Source organism: Coffea arabica, chromosome 2e (assembly GCF_036785885.1).
Source record: "Coffea arabica cultivar ET-39 chromosome 2e, Coffea Arabica ET-39 HiFi, whole genome shotgun sequence".
NCBI classification, from domain to species: Eukaryota; Viridiplantae; Streptophyta; class Magnoliopsida; order Gentianales; family Rubiaceae; genus Coffea; species Coffea arabica.
Window position 1 is genome coordinate 27,999,648 of NC_092313.1, and position 18,846 is coordinate 28,018,493.

The window sequence follows — 18,846 nt, forward strand, 5'->3', positions numbered from 1 at the left end:
TAGTGATTTTGAAAGTAGCAAAATCAGAATACAAAGCTAAAACTTAGTACCGTGTATCAAAAGTTCAACTTCCAAAGCACGACAAAGTTTTTGGGATGGAGAAAGTAATAAATAAAACTTTTTAGTATGTTCTCTATTATATTAACCTTAAGATGCATAAAGTGATAATTTCTCTTTAATTGATGCAAATTTTTGATTTTTTGTGAGATAAAAATGAATGAAATTTTCTTGAAAGACATATTAATTGTAATGTATTTTACTAAAATCCTAAAAGTTAAGTTTTGCTTTACGTAAGGAGAACTGATATGAAAAAGTAAATTAAGAGAAAGTGAAAATACCTTTTGTTAGTACTTTTTCATTTCTAAACTATTTTTAATAAGAAAGAACTGCCTACTGAACATTTCATGCAAAGAAAAGCACTTCTAAAATCTTATAAGATTCTTAATTAGCCATAAATATAAGAAACAAATAAATGAAAGTTAATTTCTATAAATTTTTACAATTCAAATACCTATGAATGAAAAAAATTATACTTTTGTAATATGTCTTCATGTTTTTGTTATGTGAACTCTCTTGACAAATACAAATGTTCTTCTCCTAATTCCCTTAACTAATTTGATTCATTGTAAAATTATTATCAGTTGATTAATATAAAATTGAATGCTTTTGCTTGATTTTGCATGTTATCTCTTACAGTTCTCATTAATATTATTTTTCAGCTATTGAAGTTCTCTTAATTTTGGACGCTACTCTTCTTATTTGCTTTATTACTTCTAAATCCTACTAATCATGTAAGAACTGAATTACTAATATTGGTTCCTTATATAGGCTTGGGAAATTAACAATTCATCTAATGATAAGTCATGTTTCAATAGATTATTTATGATATTTTATTAGGATTTGGAATCAATGTATATTTTGTTTTTACTTGCAAGTTATGCTAACTATTATTTAATAAACTTTATTATTTGAATAATTTGGTTTTGTTTTGTTTTCTTATTCTAAAATTTTAAAATTAGAAATTGAGTCCATATATTTTTATGTAATATGTTATTATGTTTTTGTTGCTATTTTCTTGTATATCTAAATCATGTTATCTTTTGCCTATTCACCGTTAATTCACTTATCACATAAGAAGTATAGTAAAACTTTTATAAGTTAATAACGTTGGGACCATACAAATTTTATTAATTTAAAGAGGGATTAATTAATCGATAAATTATTAATTTATTAATTTAACAAATGTACTTACAATTCAAAAAAAGCACTCATTTAATCAACTGAAATTCTGCGGAAGAAATGGTCTTAGAAAACTTAAATGATTCTTTAAATAAAGAAATATTAATGAACTTAAGACAATAATCAATGATTTGGACTACTGTAATCGAATGGATGTAAATTACCTATTGGATTATTTGGGGGAAATTGATATAAGTTCAAAAGTCTCAAGTTTTGAAAAAATTGTCACTAGGACCATTGAAAATCTTGCTAATGATGAAGTTGAGGATGATATAGTAGCTCTGGAGCCTGTTACGTAGAAGGAAGCACTCAAAGCATCAATAACTCTTTATAATTTCTTGCATTATGAGAATTCAAGTCTAGAACTTTTAGATACAAAAAGAAAAATTAGGGATGAGATTCAAGTAGATTTAAATTCAAGAAAAAACATACAATAATATACTCATAATTTATAAAAATATAATATGCAACTTTAGTGAATTATTAATTTATGATATGAATGGGATCAAAAATTACGTAAGGATTTTGAAAAAAATTCTTATCTTATTATTATATCAAAATTATTAATTTAACTCATTAGTCCAAGATAGGACCCCAAAAAAATTATTATTTAATTAAAATTATTAATTTATAAAGGTTTTACTGCACACTTTATTCGTTAGTTGGCTTTTCTTCAAAATAATTTCTGAATTCAAAACCATAATCTAGTTAGGAAAGTCACATAAAATCAATATGCACTTTATTTAAAGTATTGTGCATATCATAAAAATTAGGGTATCTTGAACATCTCATAGCAATGTAATAGGATATTCAATGGTCAAATATTCCAATTAAGCATGTTTTTAAATTGGGAGGGTAGCCACATATAATTATTACACTTAGAGAATAACATGTTTAAAAACCTAATTTCTAAATGTTTAATAGTTATTTCTTACTCATTAATCTTTGTTCAGTTAGATCTCATCAACAGTTTTGTTAACACTAAATTGCTTATTCTAAAATTCCTTTCCTAACATTATTCAGTAAAACTCACATAAGAGAAATCCAATAAATCATATTTGAGAATGTTCAATTTGGCACAAAAAATGCTCATAATTGTAAGTGGTTACATGCATGCATAATCTATCCCTTTTTTGTGTGTATTGCAATGTACATAGTTTGCTATTTTAGTAATTAATGGTTTTTGGAATAATTACATGAATTATAGTTAAGTAACATGACAACATTCTAATATATGTTACCCTCAATTTGTAGTTCCACTCCAAAATAGATTCAATAGGCACTAATCAAGTATATAATCTTAGTGGCCAGCACAAGTTAGCGCAAATGATAAAGACAAACCATTTTCTCAGAAGAAGTCGTGTGTTCAAATCCCTCTGTCTAAATGAGGGTAATATTGGTGAGACAATGAGTAAAAATCTTGTAAACAAACCCTGGTCCTAGGGGCATTACCCTGACTCGTAGTGGTATTCAGAATCGAGTCCACCTAAACTTTTTTCTACCAAAAAAAGGTAAATAATCTTAGTCCTTAAATCCCCCCTAACGTACTTACCAATGTAATTTTGATTTTTCACATGACTGAGAATTCCTCATGGAGGCCATCCAATTCACTTTTAAGACTGTGCTGTTGAATTATTAGAACAGAAGCTGAGATTGAAAAGTCAGGAGCTGAAAGAATGTCTCCAATTGGACCTAATTCTGGACACTCTTCCCAATCATTCATCCCAACTGTCAAAACAGAATTTACTCTACCACCTCGCCCTACAATGAACAAGCCATATTGTCCTTCAAATGATCTTAGTGTCGAAAAAGTTTGTCCAGAATTTATAAGGTACTTTTCCATATAAGCTACACGACCTCCTGCCACATGCCTGTCATAGAATTCTGCAAAACACTCATCATCTACCTTCATTTCTTCTTGATGCTCAGTGCTGTTGGCCTTTGCTCTGCTGATTTTTGATGAAACACTATCTCCACTGACCTCTAACAAAAAACGGATTACAGTTAGCTTCACTCCTGGATGTCGAGCCACACGACCAGCAAAAGCAAGTGCTTCACGGTCATCTTTGCCTCCAATAAAGATGACTGCTGCGGCAAGAGACGTAGTTGATCTGGAAATTGTTGTTGATCCAAGACCGCGATCTACTAGTATTGCCACCGAGCATGGGGAGTTCCGAAGCACCTATAGATATTGAATCAAAATGTATGGTTGACAGAAAGAATAGGTTAATTAGGATTTAGGGTCTTGCATATGGTGATCTTTTTTAGGGACTAAAAAATAGTTTTAAGGACTAAAGTGTTCCAAATAGAAATCTATGTGGTGATCATTTTATAGCATTCAATAGTTTACAAGATTAGAGACTTTTACATCCTTTATGAAACAACTATCTAAAATGGCGGATGATGACAAAGGCCCTAAATGCCCTAACGCCCAATACCTAAACATGTGGGTGTTCGCCCCATGCTTCCAAACAAATAACCAATAACACTTATATTCCATTTAATTGTTCTAGGACATTTGGAGCTAGGCTTGTCCCATAGTCGCCTTTCAAAACATTAATCTCAAGTTGTCTATAAAATGTAATTACTTTACACCTGCAAATAAAGTTCAATGGTTTCATTAGCTATCCCAAGAAAATTCCCTAACAAATTTTTTTTATTAGATCTCACTGCATGTTGTCATGTAAACGATTAGTCCCAATTTCACATAAATAAAAAAAAAGAAGATCAAAACAAAGTATGTATCTTATGTACCTTACGATTCACATGTCGAAATCCCGAATGACCTGCGTTGAGCCTCCCATCTGCCTCTAGATGCTTATGGAATGGTAACACAATGAGGGAAACATGGAGGTCTTCAGCCAAAATACACACATCTTGATGCATATTGTTGATGGTTGAAAGTGCAAGCATTCGTCGATGACTAATGCCATCCTTATCTTCGCTCAAATAAGCATCAACAGCATTAGTAATTTGCTCTCTCATCTCTCTAACTTCAGGATCGGTTACAGTTATAGCATCTGCTCCTTGACCATGAGTAAGTGTAGCTGCAACTTTTTCAGTTAGCTCAACCATGTCAGTGGTATAAACCACTATACCAGGATCGGCTGGCCCTCGAGAAATCTCCATGAAATTTATAGCAGACATGACATTTTGACTCCCACGAAGGCAAAGTAAGATTCGAAGCTCATTCGTGGGTTGGAGCCATTGAAGTGCCATTCGCTGTGTTGGAGATCGCTTTCGTGCGCGTTCAATTATTTTTGCTACAATCAAGGGGGCATAGACGACCGTAAGTAAAGCTGAAAATACCATCGCTATGCTTGTGGAAATACTTGTGAGGTTAATCTGCATTTGATCATGAGAAGGAAATCCATTTGTTTAGACATTTTTACTTTGCATTATATAGCAGTAATTAACTTTTTATTTTTTATTTTTGCTTATCTGTATGTTAAAAATATTTTACTCAAATAGGATTATTCTTTTTATAGATAACAAATGCATGACAACTAATATGAAATTCAACTTTTGTATACGTGTTTACGCATTCAACCGTAATAGTGTACACACAATACAATACGATTAGTAAATATACAATTAATTCTTAAAGGTATAGTGTTTTTCCTTTCTGTTGGCTTTTCAAGGGCAATGCCTAAACTTCAATTAAGATGCAACCACTAGACAAAAAAGCTATTTATACATACAAAGATAAGGATAGCATTGGAGGGGAAAAAAAGAAAGAAAGAACTAAAACTTAAAGTAAATACTTACGCTCCATGCAGTTAGAGCCAAGTACACTTGGAAACGGCCCTTGATGTTGAGAAGCAAACCTATAGCAACTGATTCTGGCCAATGGAATCCCAAGAAGACTCCAGACACTAATGATCCAAGAACCTTCCCAACAGTAGAAAGTAGGTAAAGGGAAAAAAACTTTCCCCAAGTATCTAAGTGGCTAGCTCGAGATCTGGAAAAGTCAATTTGTAATCCTACCCAAAAGAAGAAAAGTGGATTGAAGATGGTGGTAATAAAATAGTTAACTTTTCCAATAATCATCCTTGCTATCCTTCCATCTCGTGGCATGAAGACGCCAGCTATGAATGCGCTCAACACCTTATTATAGCCTCCAAAGTTAGGTGAAAACCCAGAGATTATGACAATATATGCAATGGAGAGGACTAAATGTGAGCCTTTCATTGGTTTCCCTTCTGGATTTTCATGATTTACCCAATTCATGAATACGGGAGTCAACTTGGCTGCTAATATTATCTGGATGGTTAACGTACAAATCATAGAGAGAATAACCAATGACTTTCGACTGCTGAAACTGTTGTAAGGATCAAAGAAAATGTACCCAAAAGAAATGAGAATAGTAGATATCAAGTCAGAATGTACTCCAGCAGAAACCACAAATCGCCCAATATCTGATTTGCCAATCTTGAGATCAGTTATTAAGCGAGTAAGTAAAGGAGAGGCAGTACCAGAGAGAATGGTAGCAAGGCAGAAATTGAATATATAATTTGGGCTTTCAGGAAATTTTATAAACGGAGTGAGTAAAGAAGCTAAAACAAATGTTGTAAGAACTGCAGAGGAAGCCACTTTTGCCTCACGAAGTGGTATTTGAGAGAATATAAGTGGATCTGTTTCTAATCCTACAACAAACATGTGGCAAATCATGCCAAAATCAACTACAAAATCCAGGGCTTGTACGATCAACTTGTCTATCTGTGGACGTACAAATGGTAGGTTGCTCAGAAAAAATCCTACCTGCATTTCAAGAAATTCTGTCAGTGTTGTATAAGTATATCAAATCAAGCACAAAATTTGAGTTATGTGATTAATTTAGCACATTTTTTTTTGCTTGTGTATGTAAACTGTTTGAGTTCATTTGTCTAGTTCATATCAAAGCATTAGGAATTACAAGAAAGATTATTTTCCTAGCTCAGTATTTTCATTCCTTTTTCGATAAAATAGTGTATTAACAACTCTTTTAGTTGACAAAAATCATCAACCATGTGCTTTTGAAGATAAAATTTTATTGTTCTGTAATTACTTGAAACTTCAATGCTCAAGAGGGAATTATTTAAATTAAAGTAAAAAAAATTGAATTCTATAGTTCTCTAACTACTTAAATTAAGTTGAAACGTCAAAGCTCAAGAGTGAATTATCTAAATTAAAGAACCAATGAACAAGTGCCCTAAAAAAAAACATCTTTGTTTAGGTTGCTATAGTGGGTATATTTCTCAGGCCAATTTAGTCTTGTGGCAATTTTATCCCCTATTGCATGGCATCTCCTCACAAAAATTAAATATATTGAACAAACAGAAACTAAATACAAACATTTGTCTTTCCTAAAAACACATAATGCAATAATTTGTATAGGAGGGAGGGAGGGAACGAGAGAGAGAGAGATAGAAAGATTTACAATGCACTCAGAGATGAGTCGAGGTTGAGAGAGAGGCCGCAAGAGAATGTGTAGGAAGTTGCATAAGAATACAATGAAGAAGAAACCTAGCATGTAACCTGCAATGCGTGCCACGGTCATTCCAGCTGACTTGCAATCCCCAGGCATCAAGTTAATAGGCATCAAGTGAATATTATTGTAGCCTGTGCTTTCATTGTTACTATCCATGTTTAGGGATCTCAATTCACTTCAAAAATATTGTATGAAAATTCTTTTATATTTCCCAAAAAGATCAATCCTAAGAGAAAAAAAAAAAAAGAAGGGATGAATTTAACACTTCATCTTCACTAGATTATAACATCAAGTCTATATGAATATAAAGATATTCGATAAAGACGGTGTAACTAGTTTACAGAGAGAAGAAGAGAATGAGGAAGACGAATCTAGTTGTACCTAAATGAATTGGACCTAAGATGGCCTAAAGAAACGGAGGTTGTTTGTTCAGCTCCAAGTCTCAGCCATAAGTTAACTACATGGCCTTAGGTGGTTATGTGGTTGTTTCATTATTTTTTTACATTTACTAGTTTGTTTGTACTAGGACTAAGCTGACATATTATTTCATATTTCAGCTCTTCTATTAAGTTATTAATTATATTAGATTAATTAGCTAAAAAGGGTTTTTTTAGTGGATGTTATACGAGTAACGATATGTTTAAAGAGACACATGAAATCTATAATTTTATACTAAAGAGACAATAACCTAAACTAGCTCGTTGAAATTTGTCACAAAGCACAAACATGGCCTGTGTTTGGATAGCTAAAATATCTTAAATAATATTTTTCCCTTGCATCATAAATACATTTTCAACCCGCCTTTTTATATTTTCAATAACCTTTTTGTCTTACATACATCACATCACAAAAAGTGTTATAGTAATTATTCCCTTTTTAATAGGGTTAATTATATCTAGCGCCTTTGTGGTTTGACCAAATAATTATTACATCCCTTTGAAAAATGACAATTACCCCTTTTGACTTAACCAATATTGGATGGTGTTAAACTTCTACTTGTATAGACAAAAATAGCCCTTTTAAATTTAACAAGATTTAACAGTATAAGTAAAAAAAAAAAAAAGATAAATCAAAGAAGCTCTATTTTCGAAAGCTAAAGACGAAATGGCCAACAAAATCCTGTAAACAAATTGGCCACCAATCTCTATTCCCCAAAATACCATAAACACCAGTTTTGCCAATCCCACCATGGGCTATGAAATCCGTTATTCTTTAACTTCATATTCTAATCCACAAGCTCTAAATTTGTTTGAATTTGCATTCCTTTGTTATTTTCAAAGAATTTATGGGGCCACAATATCAATAAACAAAGACAAATTCAGTTATTGACTACAGTAGAAAATTACTGTGCTAATGGCACAATGAAAGTATCGACCCTTTACTCATTTTGTAAATACTTTTATTTCAAGCAATACAATCCTGCCGTTTTAACAAAAAAAAAAAGGGACTACAGTAAAAAAATCCACCACTAATTCAAGTCAAGAATTAGCCAAAACTCACTGAAATTGGGCTCCTAATTTTATGGTGCTGGCTCTTCAACCATGAATTGGAATCTACATCTTGCTATTCACAACCGTCCCAACTAGCCAAACCCAGCCTTGTGCCATTGCTACCCTACATTTGTGTGCTTGCATCCATTATGTGCGTTTGGAGGCATTTTTTGCCTCAGTGTCATGTTTAAGTGAATTTGAATTATGCAATCTCATGGCTTTTCTCCTTTCAATCTCTTACCATTTTTCTTTCTTTTTTTTTCTTTTTTCCCATCTTTTGGTTTGTTACTAATCTTTTGTTCATCTATAAGGGCTATATTGGTTTTTTAGACTATTTTTTAAAGTGATCGGAACTAACAGTCGTTAATTTACTAATAGAAGAAGAAGATTGTATGTTATAAAAATGCAAAATCAAAAGAGAACAACTGTTATATTTCAAAGGTCGAAAGATCTATTCATAATTTAGTCAAAAAAACAGAGAAGGTAGATGTAATTAACCCTTTTTAATATTTATGAATTTGATTTTTTTTAATAAATAATTATTGTAGTACCTTATATAATGTGATATGTATAATACAAAAGTGCATAAAAAATATTAATTTATGGTTGAAAAAAAACATGCTATTCAAAGGCACTTTTCAAAAAAAAGTGTTTTTGTTTTTTTTTTCCTCTTTAAATTGCCGCACGTCGCACTTCATTATTGCGAGAAGCACTAGACAACTTACAGCAAAAATCATCAACAGTCAACAACTCACCATCCATCTCCGTCACTAGGCCACCGTTCCCCCAGAATCCGCCGCCGGCCGGCCGGCAGCCGGACAAACTTGCCAAATTTACCTGTCTAGGCCTAGCAAACATCAACTCCTCCTCCTCGACAAGGTTAATCAAGAACAGCCCCATCAACTGGTGAGGATCAATCCCTGGCAACCCTCAAATCCATATTGCTTTTTCTTACAAATTTGGCTTGAATTTGGCAGGGAGCTCAAGGACCCGATTTGGTTATTGTGGGTTTTGCTTTATTACTTTGAAAAGCTAATTTATTGGAATAATGGTGGAAGTGGAAGAGCAGCAGCAGCAGAGCCAGTCAACTGGTATGTATCATTTGGGATTTTCATTTGGTTTTCAAGAATGGTTCTTTTTCTAAACTGTTTTCAGTATGCATAAATCAATTCTTTCCGCTTGATCATTTATGGAATGAAACTGTTTGTTCTACGCCGGAAATTTTGGTATGCAACTGCATTGAAAAAATAGTGATGAACTTTGTAATATGTGCCATTACTGTCTGACCATCTGGAAGTTGAAATGGTCTTTTCTTAGAAAATCATTATGTTAGATGATCAAGTTTTGACTCGTGAGATTAACAAAACAACCTGCTGTTATTACTGTAACTGTAACTGATGATGATTAGCCGCTGAAGCACCCTAAGACAAGTGAACTGGTTTCCACAATTCATTTGACCCGTAATGAGGTTAAGTCAGATCAAATGGATTAACTGAAAATAGAGCTAGGCTTATGGGAAAATCAAGGCACCTGATTGAGGGGCATTCTCATTGGTCTGTGTCACCTAATTTTCAAAAATCAGTTTCTTTTGATGTTTGCAGTTGCTTTTTTGCCTGCATTTAGATTTTTCAATGGGTAGAAGCTAAAATTGAGAATCCACCCAATAGTTGCTTTGCTGATTCTGATGAATTAGCTTTTTGCATAATCTACAGCAATCGAGTAAAACTCCTGAAATGGACAAAATTGGTCCACAAATGTCCCTCCTGGACTTCTAACTCCATTTTGTTCAAAATGGGAATCTATTGACATGGGTATATGACAGAAATAGAGTTTCTTCTTCATTTTTTTTTTCATCTAATTTACTACCAGGACTAAATGTAATCCTTTGAAAACTAGTTAAATGTATTGTATATGGGAACTGCATGGAAAAAACTTCCGTAAAAGAATAACTTTCTTGAGTTTGTAGTTTTAGTTGGTATACTGCAACAAACATGCAATGTCAAGTGTATTCACCTTTGATGAATTTCTGTTAATGGTCTGTGTTCTCTTTGCTAATCTAGTAAGAATATAGAATTTTCAATTCCACTGATCTTTAGTGATTTAAAGTTCTCATATCTAGAAAATTGTGAAGTTAGACCTTCATGATCTTTCCAGGGGAAATTCTGCTGTTTTGGGATTTTATAAGTTATGTTTTTAGTATATATTTAATTATTACTGAGAAGTGGTAGAATTTTCTGAATCGTGGATAAGAACTGATACAGGTGCAATCATTTTTCTTTGTTGTATTGAAATAATACAAAATCTCAGGTACATTAATGTCCTCCCTGCATGTGTTTTCCTAACTTAGTTTGCTGGTTGAAATGCAAAAACATCCTTTCATGGATTTCTCTAATTCAAACAACAAATTTGTATTCCTTTGGAGGACAAGTTTCTTGCACTAACAAGGTATTGATTGCAGAAGCAGAGGCAGAGACTGGGAGTGAAGTTGTGACTGAAGGATCTAGTGTTGTTCATGGAGACCCTCCTCAAGATGGTAGTGGTCCTCCCAAGGTTGATTCTGAAGTGGAAGTACTCCAAGAAAAAGTCACAAAGCAAATTATCAAGGAGGGTCATGGCCAGAAGCCATCGAAATACTCAACATGCTTCTGTAAGTCTGCACTGTGAATCTTCAGAGTTTTTGGCTTGCGTTTCAGGTGATTGAACTTTGGAATCTTCTGCTTTCATTTTACATATCCATTTTGAGAAAGCAAAGTCAAATGATCTTTTGCAAGTCATCAAGCGGTTTGTGATATCCCATTATTCTTCTAGCATTGAATTGATGAAAGGTTGGAGTTTCACCAAATACAGTCTGAGTACTCTCTTCCTAATTAGTACAAGATTGAGCTTTATTAAATTGCAGAAGATGTCGCAATCAAGATCAAGCTTGCCAAGGAATTAATTCTAACTAATATTAGTTGATGAAGCAGTTGCAGATGGTTTTGGGAAGATTTTTTGAAAATCTTTTCAATGGTATTATTTGCACAAAACATGCTTCTCTTTTGCTGTAAATGACCAAGTCCAGGTGAAATACTTGTGCATAAAAAAAATTAAAAAAAGTAACATGCAAGTTGAATGATATTTTACCACACTAAGCATAAATTGCTGGTTTTTAATTGAAGACTAAGATAAGACTGTTTGAACTAGCTTGATTGATAGTACTGCATTAATTGTTCAAACCATGAACAGTTGTGCATACACTATTAGATGCTTTTGTTGATGATTCAACTTTTGGTTGCTTCATTCACATAGAAAAAATTTTGTTGATGATCTTGGGGCAATAAGCAGGAGAAGGCTTCATAAATATGCTAACTCTTGTGATTATAAAGCAATTGTTTTTTCCTTGTTTATCATGCGCACAAAGTTAGACTTCATTCGCACAAAGTTAGACTTGCAGATGATGATGAAAAGATTCTTAAATTTTTAGTTAGTTGTTCATGACAAAGCTTAAACTTTTATAGCGCACAAGGCAATTCCCGTGCTTCCTGCAGATTAAGTTCTTAGTATGGAAGAAAGCCAAGTCTACTGCTGCAAGAATTCAATGCTAAGGGCAATGTAGCCTCTGCAGCTGTCACGCCTTCTATTTTGGGCTTACCCTTTTCCATTGTTATGATAATGACATGTTACTCATGATAATAAGAGAAATGAAGACCTTTGCAGTTCACGGCCTTGTTTGGATGGTGATTTTTCATAGAAAAATTTTTACGTATTTCGTGAACAGATTTCTCAGTCTCCTTTTTACCTCACATACATCAAATCACTATGGTATATTTTTCTACAAAACTCAAAAAAATAGCAATCCAAATGGGGCTGATGTTATAAAATTTTCAATAAATTATAATGCATGAGAATAAAGGATTTTCCTTCTAGAAATTATTCCCATATTCAGGGGTAGTTCAATTCAGTCTGTTGAGATTGAATTTTTTGGCAGATGTGACTATTCATGTATAACAAACTACTGGCTGATAGTTTATTCAATTAAATTTTTTATCAATTAGAAAATAAGAAGTTAAAAAGAATTGATGGAAAATTTAATGAACTAGGACATAGAGTTTCTTCATCAAAAGTCGTAATTTAACCAAGTTTCTACTTCTTTTTTTTTTTTTTTAATTACAAATTCTACTTACTTTGTTATATGTCATGGTTTAACTCCTTACTATGTTTTGGACCTTCAGAGTTCAGTATCTCGTTACCTTCTTGTTTGTTTGCTAATGAATTGAACAGTAGAGTTTTTTTTTAAAATTTTTATAGAAATTAGATGGAGTATGACTTCATTGCTCCAATAAATTCTTGTTGGTGGTATCAGTTATTTGCCTTCAGAACTTGTAGTTGAACTGTGATCTTAGCTCTTAACATGTTCATGTTCTTCATTGGTTAAATTTGTAGCCTCATAAAGTTTTGACCAAATGGCAGCAGAGTAAGCTTAATATAATTTAGTCATCATATTCAAAAAGTAGAGTAACTCCATTTTGCTGGCAGTGCACTATAGGGCATGGACTGAAAGCACTCAGCACAAGTTTGAAGATACATGGCAAGAGCAACAACCTCTTGAGTTGATTTTGGGTAAAGGTATTGTCTAATTTTACCTTTCAAGAGTGGGTTTTGTTTGATCTTTCTTCTCGTACAATCCTTTTATTTTGTTGAAGCAATTTTATACCTCCACGTTCTATGTAATTTTTTGATAATATGCTTCAGTTATCATTATTCTTGTTCATTGCCCTGATCTATTCCTTAGTTGGTGGAGAAATTCAAATAACAAGAATATTTCTTGAATAATCTAATTGAAGAACTCATTTCTTGATGAATCTAGTTGAAGAACTCACTCAGTCTTAAGTGATTTTGTCCACCAACCGTGGGTAAGTGTAAGGAGCTCTAAGTACTCCCAAGAAGTCGGGGTTTGACTGTCCTTACAACATTCTGTGGTCTATCTTCTCTCAATGATTCGAGGCACTCTTGTATAGAGCCTTAGCTTTGGTGCTAACATAAGTGCTGGAGTCTTTCTAGATATAGGTAGTGTGACGTTGGCATAATGTTCCTTGCCATGATGTCATTGGGTAGCCTACCTACCCTTGAGAGGATGGAAAAAACATTTTGTCCTCCCTTACACATAATATGGCATTATTGTGCCTGTGAACAGATCCACTTCAAAACAGCAGTTATACTGTGATTATCTGTTTTTAAGAGTTAGTTTATGTCTAAATGCTAAAGTGCTGCTCCAATCTCCTTTTCTCCCAAAAACTTCTGCAAGAGAGAGATATATCATGACTGTTCATCATTATTCCTACAGATGATGATAAACTGACTCTGATGTTTTGGCATGACCGTACACCCTAATCATCAGATGGTTTTGAATTTTCCAAGTTCAGTTAGTGCTTCGTATGACGCAAATGTTCCTTCCTCTTTGCTTCCAGAGAAAAAAGAAATGACGGGCCTGGCTGTCGGTGTTGCCAGCATGAAATGTGGTGAACGTTCTCTGTTACATGTTGGTTGGGAACTAGGGTATGGGAAAGAAGGAAACTTTTCTTTTCCAAATGTTCCACCCATGGCAGATATTATATATGAAGTTGAGCTAATTGGCTTTGATGAAACTAAAGAAGTAAGTTCTTATGCTGCTTTGTGAAGAATGTTTCTTCTCTGTTTGTTGTGCTTGAACAATTTATCTGGACTTGGTAACCTATGTAACTATTTAAAAAGGGTAAAGCTCGTAGCGATATGACTGTAGAGGAAAGAATCGGTGCTGCAGACAGAAGAAAGATGGATGGAAATGATTTGTTTAAAGAAGATAAATTGGCAGAGGCTATGCAACAGTATGAAATGGTAACACACTCTTTTTGGAGGTTTTCTGATGACTAATTAGTTCTATTGATAGTCAAACTTGTATTTAACATGTTTTGATATCCTTTGTATGTCTCAGGCAATAGCATATATGGGAGATGACTTTATGTTTCAATTGTTTGGTAAGTACCGAGACATGGCTTTGGCAGTAAAGAATCCCTGCCACCTTAACATGGCAGCATCTCTGATAAAGCTCAAGCGCTTTGACGAAGCCATCATGCATTGCAGCATTGTATGTATGCAGTTTCTGAAATTTGCTATTCCTGTAGAGATTGTTCCTGTCCTCGTTGTCTTTGCAATTTGATATTCCCTTTGTGAAGAGTTTTCCTGTTCTCTTTTTCTCCTTTCTCGGGTGCAATCACATGCATACCTATCTGGAGTTTCATTTTTTTAGCTGCTGTTGGCGCTTGCATTTTTATATGCCAACTGATCTGCTTGTGCTATCTTTACATTATTCTGTTTTTTATATTGCTGCCATTTGTTTATTCTGGCTCTACAGTGTAGCCTCTCCCCCTCTCTCTCTCTCGTATCCACATAAATATGAACCTTTTGCTCTTCTTATTTTTTGTGTACTTGAATACATCATTGTACTGATGTAGATATGTATATTGTGATGTCATTTCTGTCATTTTTTCTATTCTGGAACTACAATTAACTCTAGCATTTGAAAATTTGTATTGACAAAAGATTGGATGTTCCATGATAAATTGCTGGATCAAAATTTGATCTTCAGGTGTTGTCTGAGGATGAAAATAATGTCAAAGCATTGTTCAGACGAGGGAAAGCTAGAGCAGAACTTGGGCAGACAGATGCAGCTCGAGAAGATTTCCAAAAGGCACGTAAATTTGCCCCTGAAGATAAAGCAATTGCAAAAGAGTTACGCTTGCTTGCTGAACATGACAAGGCTGTTTACCAGAAACAAAAGGAGCTATATAAAGGATTATTTGGACCAAGGCCAGAGGCCCAACCAAATCAAAGTAATTGGTTGGTTATAATCTGGCAATGGCTTGTTTCAATATTCCGTCACCTTTTCAGGCGTGAGAGGCACAAGATTGACTGAATTGATTTTTGGAGCATGTTGAATTTTCTTGTTTATGAAGTCAATTAAATCTGTTAGTGGTCAATTGACTTCTTCATGCATTGCAATACCCATAGCCTACATATTGGTAACATTGAATTCTGTTTATGGAGTCAATGTTTTTGGTTCATTTCATGTCTTTATGGGGCATGTTAATGACGGAAACTTTGATCAAGCTAACTAGAAAAATGTTTTTGAGTTTGTTATAGTTGTATCTTTGGAGGTTGTTGCTTTTAGCTACTATTACCTTTCAATGGGTTTGTGCTTTGGCACTGTATCTGGTGAGACTTTTCGCTACCTGTGCACCTACTTTGCAAACTTGTTCTCTATCATCTCTCCTTTTCTGTTGAATAACAATCCACAAGTACTTGACAAGTTTCTTGATCTAGAGATTTAGGTACTTTTTCCAAAGCTCGTGGACACAAAATTTGAAATTTGCATACAACTTAAGTATGCATATAATGAGTAGAATGGAGGAAACAGGACGGAGAAGATGCATAGTGACAGAAGGGAGTTGAAGAAATGCAGTACGGCAAGGAGAAAATAGTATTGAAATTAACGTTCTTGATATGAGGTTCAGCTCCTGGAGCATCTTGTTTCTGGAAGTTCCTCATGGTCTTCTCAGGTTTCAAATTTGTGTTCAAAGTACCGTGTTACATATCACTTTATAACCTGATTTATTGCACAGGAAATTTGTCACTTGATATTTGAGTTGCTCGTGTGGGCATATGATGGCTCTGTGGTAAGCATTGATGGAAAAGTTTTGAATGGTTATGGTTAAGGCAGATTCAGCATGACATTTCTTATGTACTGTTTGTTGTTACTGAAATAATCAACTAACTTTTCATGTATGTTTCCTATAGTGCTATTTGTTCTGGTGTCTTCCTACTGAGAAGATGCTTTATAGACCTGGGGAGATTATATTGCCTTGTCAGTTTGAACTTCCAAATGTCCTGAGGCTTGAGTTTTTAAAATCACTAGCGTCCCACACGCTTGGAGTGACACCATGCAGGAATTGTCCGTACTTCTTGAATTTTCAAAACCCCCAACCTCTGCCCAAGAATAATGAAATCTTATAATGCCGTTTACCTGTATGATCTGTTTCCTTCAGTTTTATCGCCTATGTGCTGCATCTTAAATTTATACAGAAGCCTGTAATGATACTTGTTTATGCTGTGGATGATTCTCACAGGCTCATGTAAGTATGGTTCAAAGAGTCAGCCGAGTCCGAGACGACTCGGCAAAGTCATCACTGGTACGGAGCTCTTCGTTCCGATACTGGGACGAGATGACTGCGAGATACATGAATCGCCAAAAAATCTCCGACACAGATAGAACGGTCAAGTCACACCGAGTCGTCTTGAGTCAACTCGAATTCAACTAAAAACTGAGCTAATTTTTTATTTATTTTGTTTAGCATATTTTTTTGTATATTATTCACAATTTTTAGAATATTAAATATTTTAAAATTTGCATTTTGCCAAGATCGCGATCGATATGTCGAAACCGATGTGAAACGGTCTGAGCCACGACCGGGACTTTGAACCGTGCATGTAACTTTTTACCTAAGCTTAGTACCCAATGATGTAGATAAATGTTGCTTTTATTTGTCAATTAAGTACACAATGAGTTCTAAATATCGTGCTATTGCTTCGAGATCAATCTGTGATCTACCGTCAAATTCTTCTTATGAACCTATGAAACATATGTGGAATTGAATTATTTACAAATGATTTACTTGTAATTCAAGTGGAAAACTGGAAACTATTCTATTATCTCTCACTCTACACAGAAGTTCTACAAAACCGTCTTCTAATGAGGAAAAGAAATTGAACAGAAGTATGATAAAACCCGTTTATAGTAGGAGAGGATATGCAAATCAAAAGACAAGATCCATGAAGGATTTTTCTTCTACCAAGGTTGTTGCACCATGGACACCCAGGCACAGTAAGCACAAACAAGCTTCTGAGATATATAAATATATACAGCAAATGACAAACTCATCAATGTCAAGTCTTTCCAATCACCCTTCTGCTTTGGACTCAAATTATCTCTCAATCCCTTTCCAAGCTTTTGCAGACTCAGACAAAGCTGGGGAAAGATTATCTTCTTCTCCTTCTTTTCCTGCTTTTCGTCTGAACTTATTGGATCAATGGATTCTCTGTTCTGGCAGGAAACTGAGATGGGAATTCTTGGATCATTCTTGGGTTGGAGTTGTTGTATCAAACTGCTTTTGCTGTGGAAGTAATGACCAATGAAAAGTGCAGCCATAGTGGGGAAAAAGGCATCAAGATTTTGAAGTCTTTTTGGAGTGGTTGTTGACACAAATGAAGAAGGAGGCGGTTTCGAAGAAATCTCAGTTGTTTTGTTTGAGAGTTTTGGCTATTGTGCAGAGTCTAGATAAGAGTGAGCATCACCATCAAGATAATTGCACAAAATATCTCATATTGAGAGTAGGCAATTCATGCCTTGTCTTGTGCTTTTTTACTACAATCAAATGTAGATCATGTTTGAATGGCTCTCCTGTCTTCATTCATGTTCTCTTTCGTTTTCACGAAATAAGCATAATATACATCATTTTTTATTAAATCAACATAATAATATTCACACAGTACAAAAAATTTATAGGAATGGATTTTAGATTTGTAAATAAGTTTGAAATGAAAATCAAATACTTGAGTAATGAAGTTGACTCCAAGAAAATCAGATTGAAATCCAAGAAAATATCTCAAATGAGTAAAACATCTAATATATATATATATATATATATATATATGGGACTTCATGATTATCATGTCCCTAGGGTTCTTTTATAAAATTATGCAAGTATAACAATTAAATGAGTTTAAAAGTGAATATCTCAACTTAGTTTGGTCATAAACTTCCAAAATTTGGCAAACTTTTACGAATAATATGATGTTTGTTCTTTACCGTAAGTCATAGACAATTTCAACGGGATGAAAATTCTATATACATTTTATATGTAGATGTCAAATGACAAATACTTAATAAATAAGGATAATAAATGTTGTAAATAAAAAATTTAAGAAAGCAAAAAAAAAAAAATTTTTAAAAAAAAGATAACAACTTCACTTTGTTTTTAGGCCCAAAATACAAGATAAGGTCAATTATGCTTTCCCCCCTAAACTTAACCCTAGTAACACTTCTCATTGAATTCTGAATGTATACACTTTGCTCCAAAAGGAGATCAGTCAAATGTCATTGATAAGCTATCCTCGCCAATAAAAGTTATCTCAGAATGAATCATTTTCTCACAAAAAGTGTATGTGTTCGAATCTCACTATTAATGTGAGACTTATACTGATGGGTGATTTGTAAGAATTTTTGTAAGCAATCTATAATCCTGAAGACGTGCACTGACCTATGGTGGTGACCAAATTATAATCCATCCAAACTTATATTTATCAAAAAATATTTGCTAAGCTATCCTCCAAAAAGATTGATAAAATGACTTTAATGTCCATGATAATTGTTGTATGGAAAATACTACACTAACCCTTATTGGTGAAAAAAGGAAAAAAAAAATGAAAACCACATTAAAGTCACAATAAAAAATAAAATAATTTTTGTAGATGAATGAATATCAAAGCATTGAATAAATAGTGTTGTAGGGCCAAAAATTGATTAAATTCTCAAATTTTCTATACTAATTTTGCTCCGCTTCTCTTTCTTCCTTT

General features: G+C 33.7%; 2 protein-coding genes across 3 annotated transcripts; one reads left to right on the top strand and one right to left on the bottom strand.

The window, feature by feature from the left end:
• Positions 1-2,809: 2,809 nt before the first annotated feature.
• LOC113728884 (cation/H(+) antiporter 28-like) lies at positions 2,810-6,865 on the bottom strand. Its single transcript, XM_072077503.1, has 4 exons — positions 6,659-6,865; positions 5,008-6,000; positions 3,994-4,584; positions 2,810-3,421 (listed from the first exon to the last, which is right to left on the bottom strand). Exons 1-4 carry the CDS (start codon positions 6,863-6,865, stop codon positions 2,810-2,812), a joined length of 2,403 nt encoding a protein of 800 aa, XP_071933604.1.
• Positions 6,866-8,887: 2,022 nt separating this feature from the next.
• LOC113732266 (peptidyl-prolyl cis-trans isomerase FKBP42) lies at positions 8,888-15,445 on the top strand. 2 transcript variants are annotated; one of them, XM_027257948.2, is made up of 8 exons: positions 8,888-9,105; positions 9,177-9,290; positions 10,658-10,846; positions 12,715-12,804; positions 13,647-13,831; positions 13,930-14,052; positions 14,150-14,302; positions 14,804-15,445. In XM_027257948.2, the coding sequence occupies exons 2-8, from the start codon at positions 9,248-9,250 to the stop codon at positions 15,128-15,130; spliced, it is 1,110 nt and encodes a 369-aa protein (XP_027113749.1). In that variant the 5' UTR covers positions 8,888-9,105; positions 9,177-9,247; the 3' UTR covers positions 15,131-15,445. The 2 variants fall into 2 exon arrangements, with proteins under 2 accessions (XP_027113749.1, XP_071936362.1); XM_072080261.1 differs by lacking the exon at positions 8,888-9,105 and having other exon boundaries at positions 10,658-10,892.
• The last annotated feature ends 3,401 nt before the right edge of the window (positions 15,446-18,846 follow it).

Excerpts from the sequence above, each read along its gene's own strand:
- LOC113728884 (XM_072077503.1), bottom strand. The coding sequence starts at position 6,865 with ATGGATAGTAACAATGAAAGCACAGGCTACAATAATATTCACTTGATG. Across the intron at positions 6,001-6,658 it reads GACTCATCTCTGAGTGCATT|GTAGGATTTTTTCTGAGCAA; the intron begins GTAAATCTTTCT and ends CTTGAAATGCAG. Across the intron at positions 4,585-5,007 it reads TGGCTCTAACTGCATGGAGC|ATTAACCTCACAAGTATTTC; the intron begins GTAAGTATTTAC and ends GATCAAATGCAG.
- LOC113732266 (XM_027257948.2), top strand. The coding sequence starts at position 9,248 with ATGGTGGAAGTGGAAGAGCAGCAGCAGCAGAGCCAGTCAACTG. Across the intron at positions 9,291-10,657 it reads GCAGCAGAGCCAGTCAACTG|AAGCAGAGGCAGAGACTGGG; the intron begins GTATGTATCATT and ends TATTGATTGCAG. Across the intron at positions 10,847-12,714 it reads GAAATACTCAACATGCTTCT|TGCACTATAGGGCATGGACT; the intron begins GTAAGTCTGCAC and ends TTTTGCTGGCAG.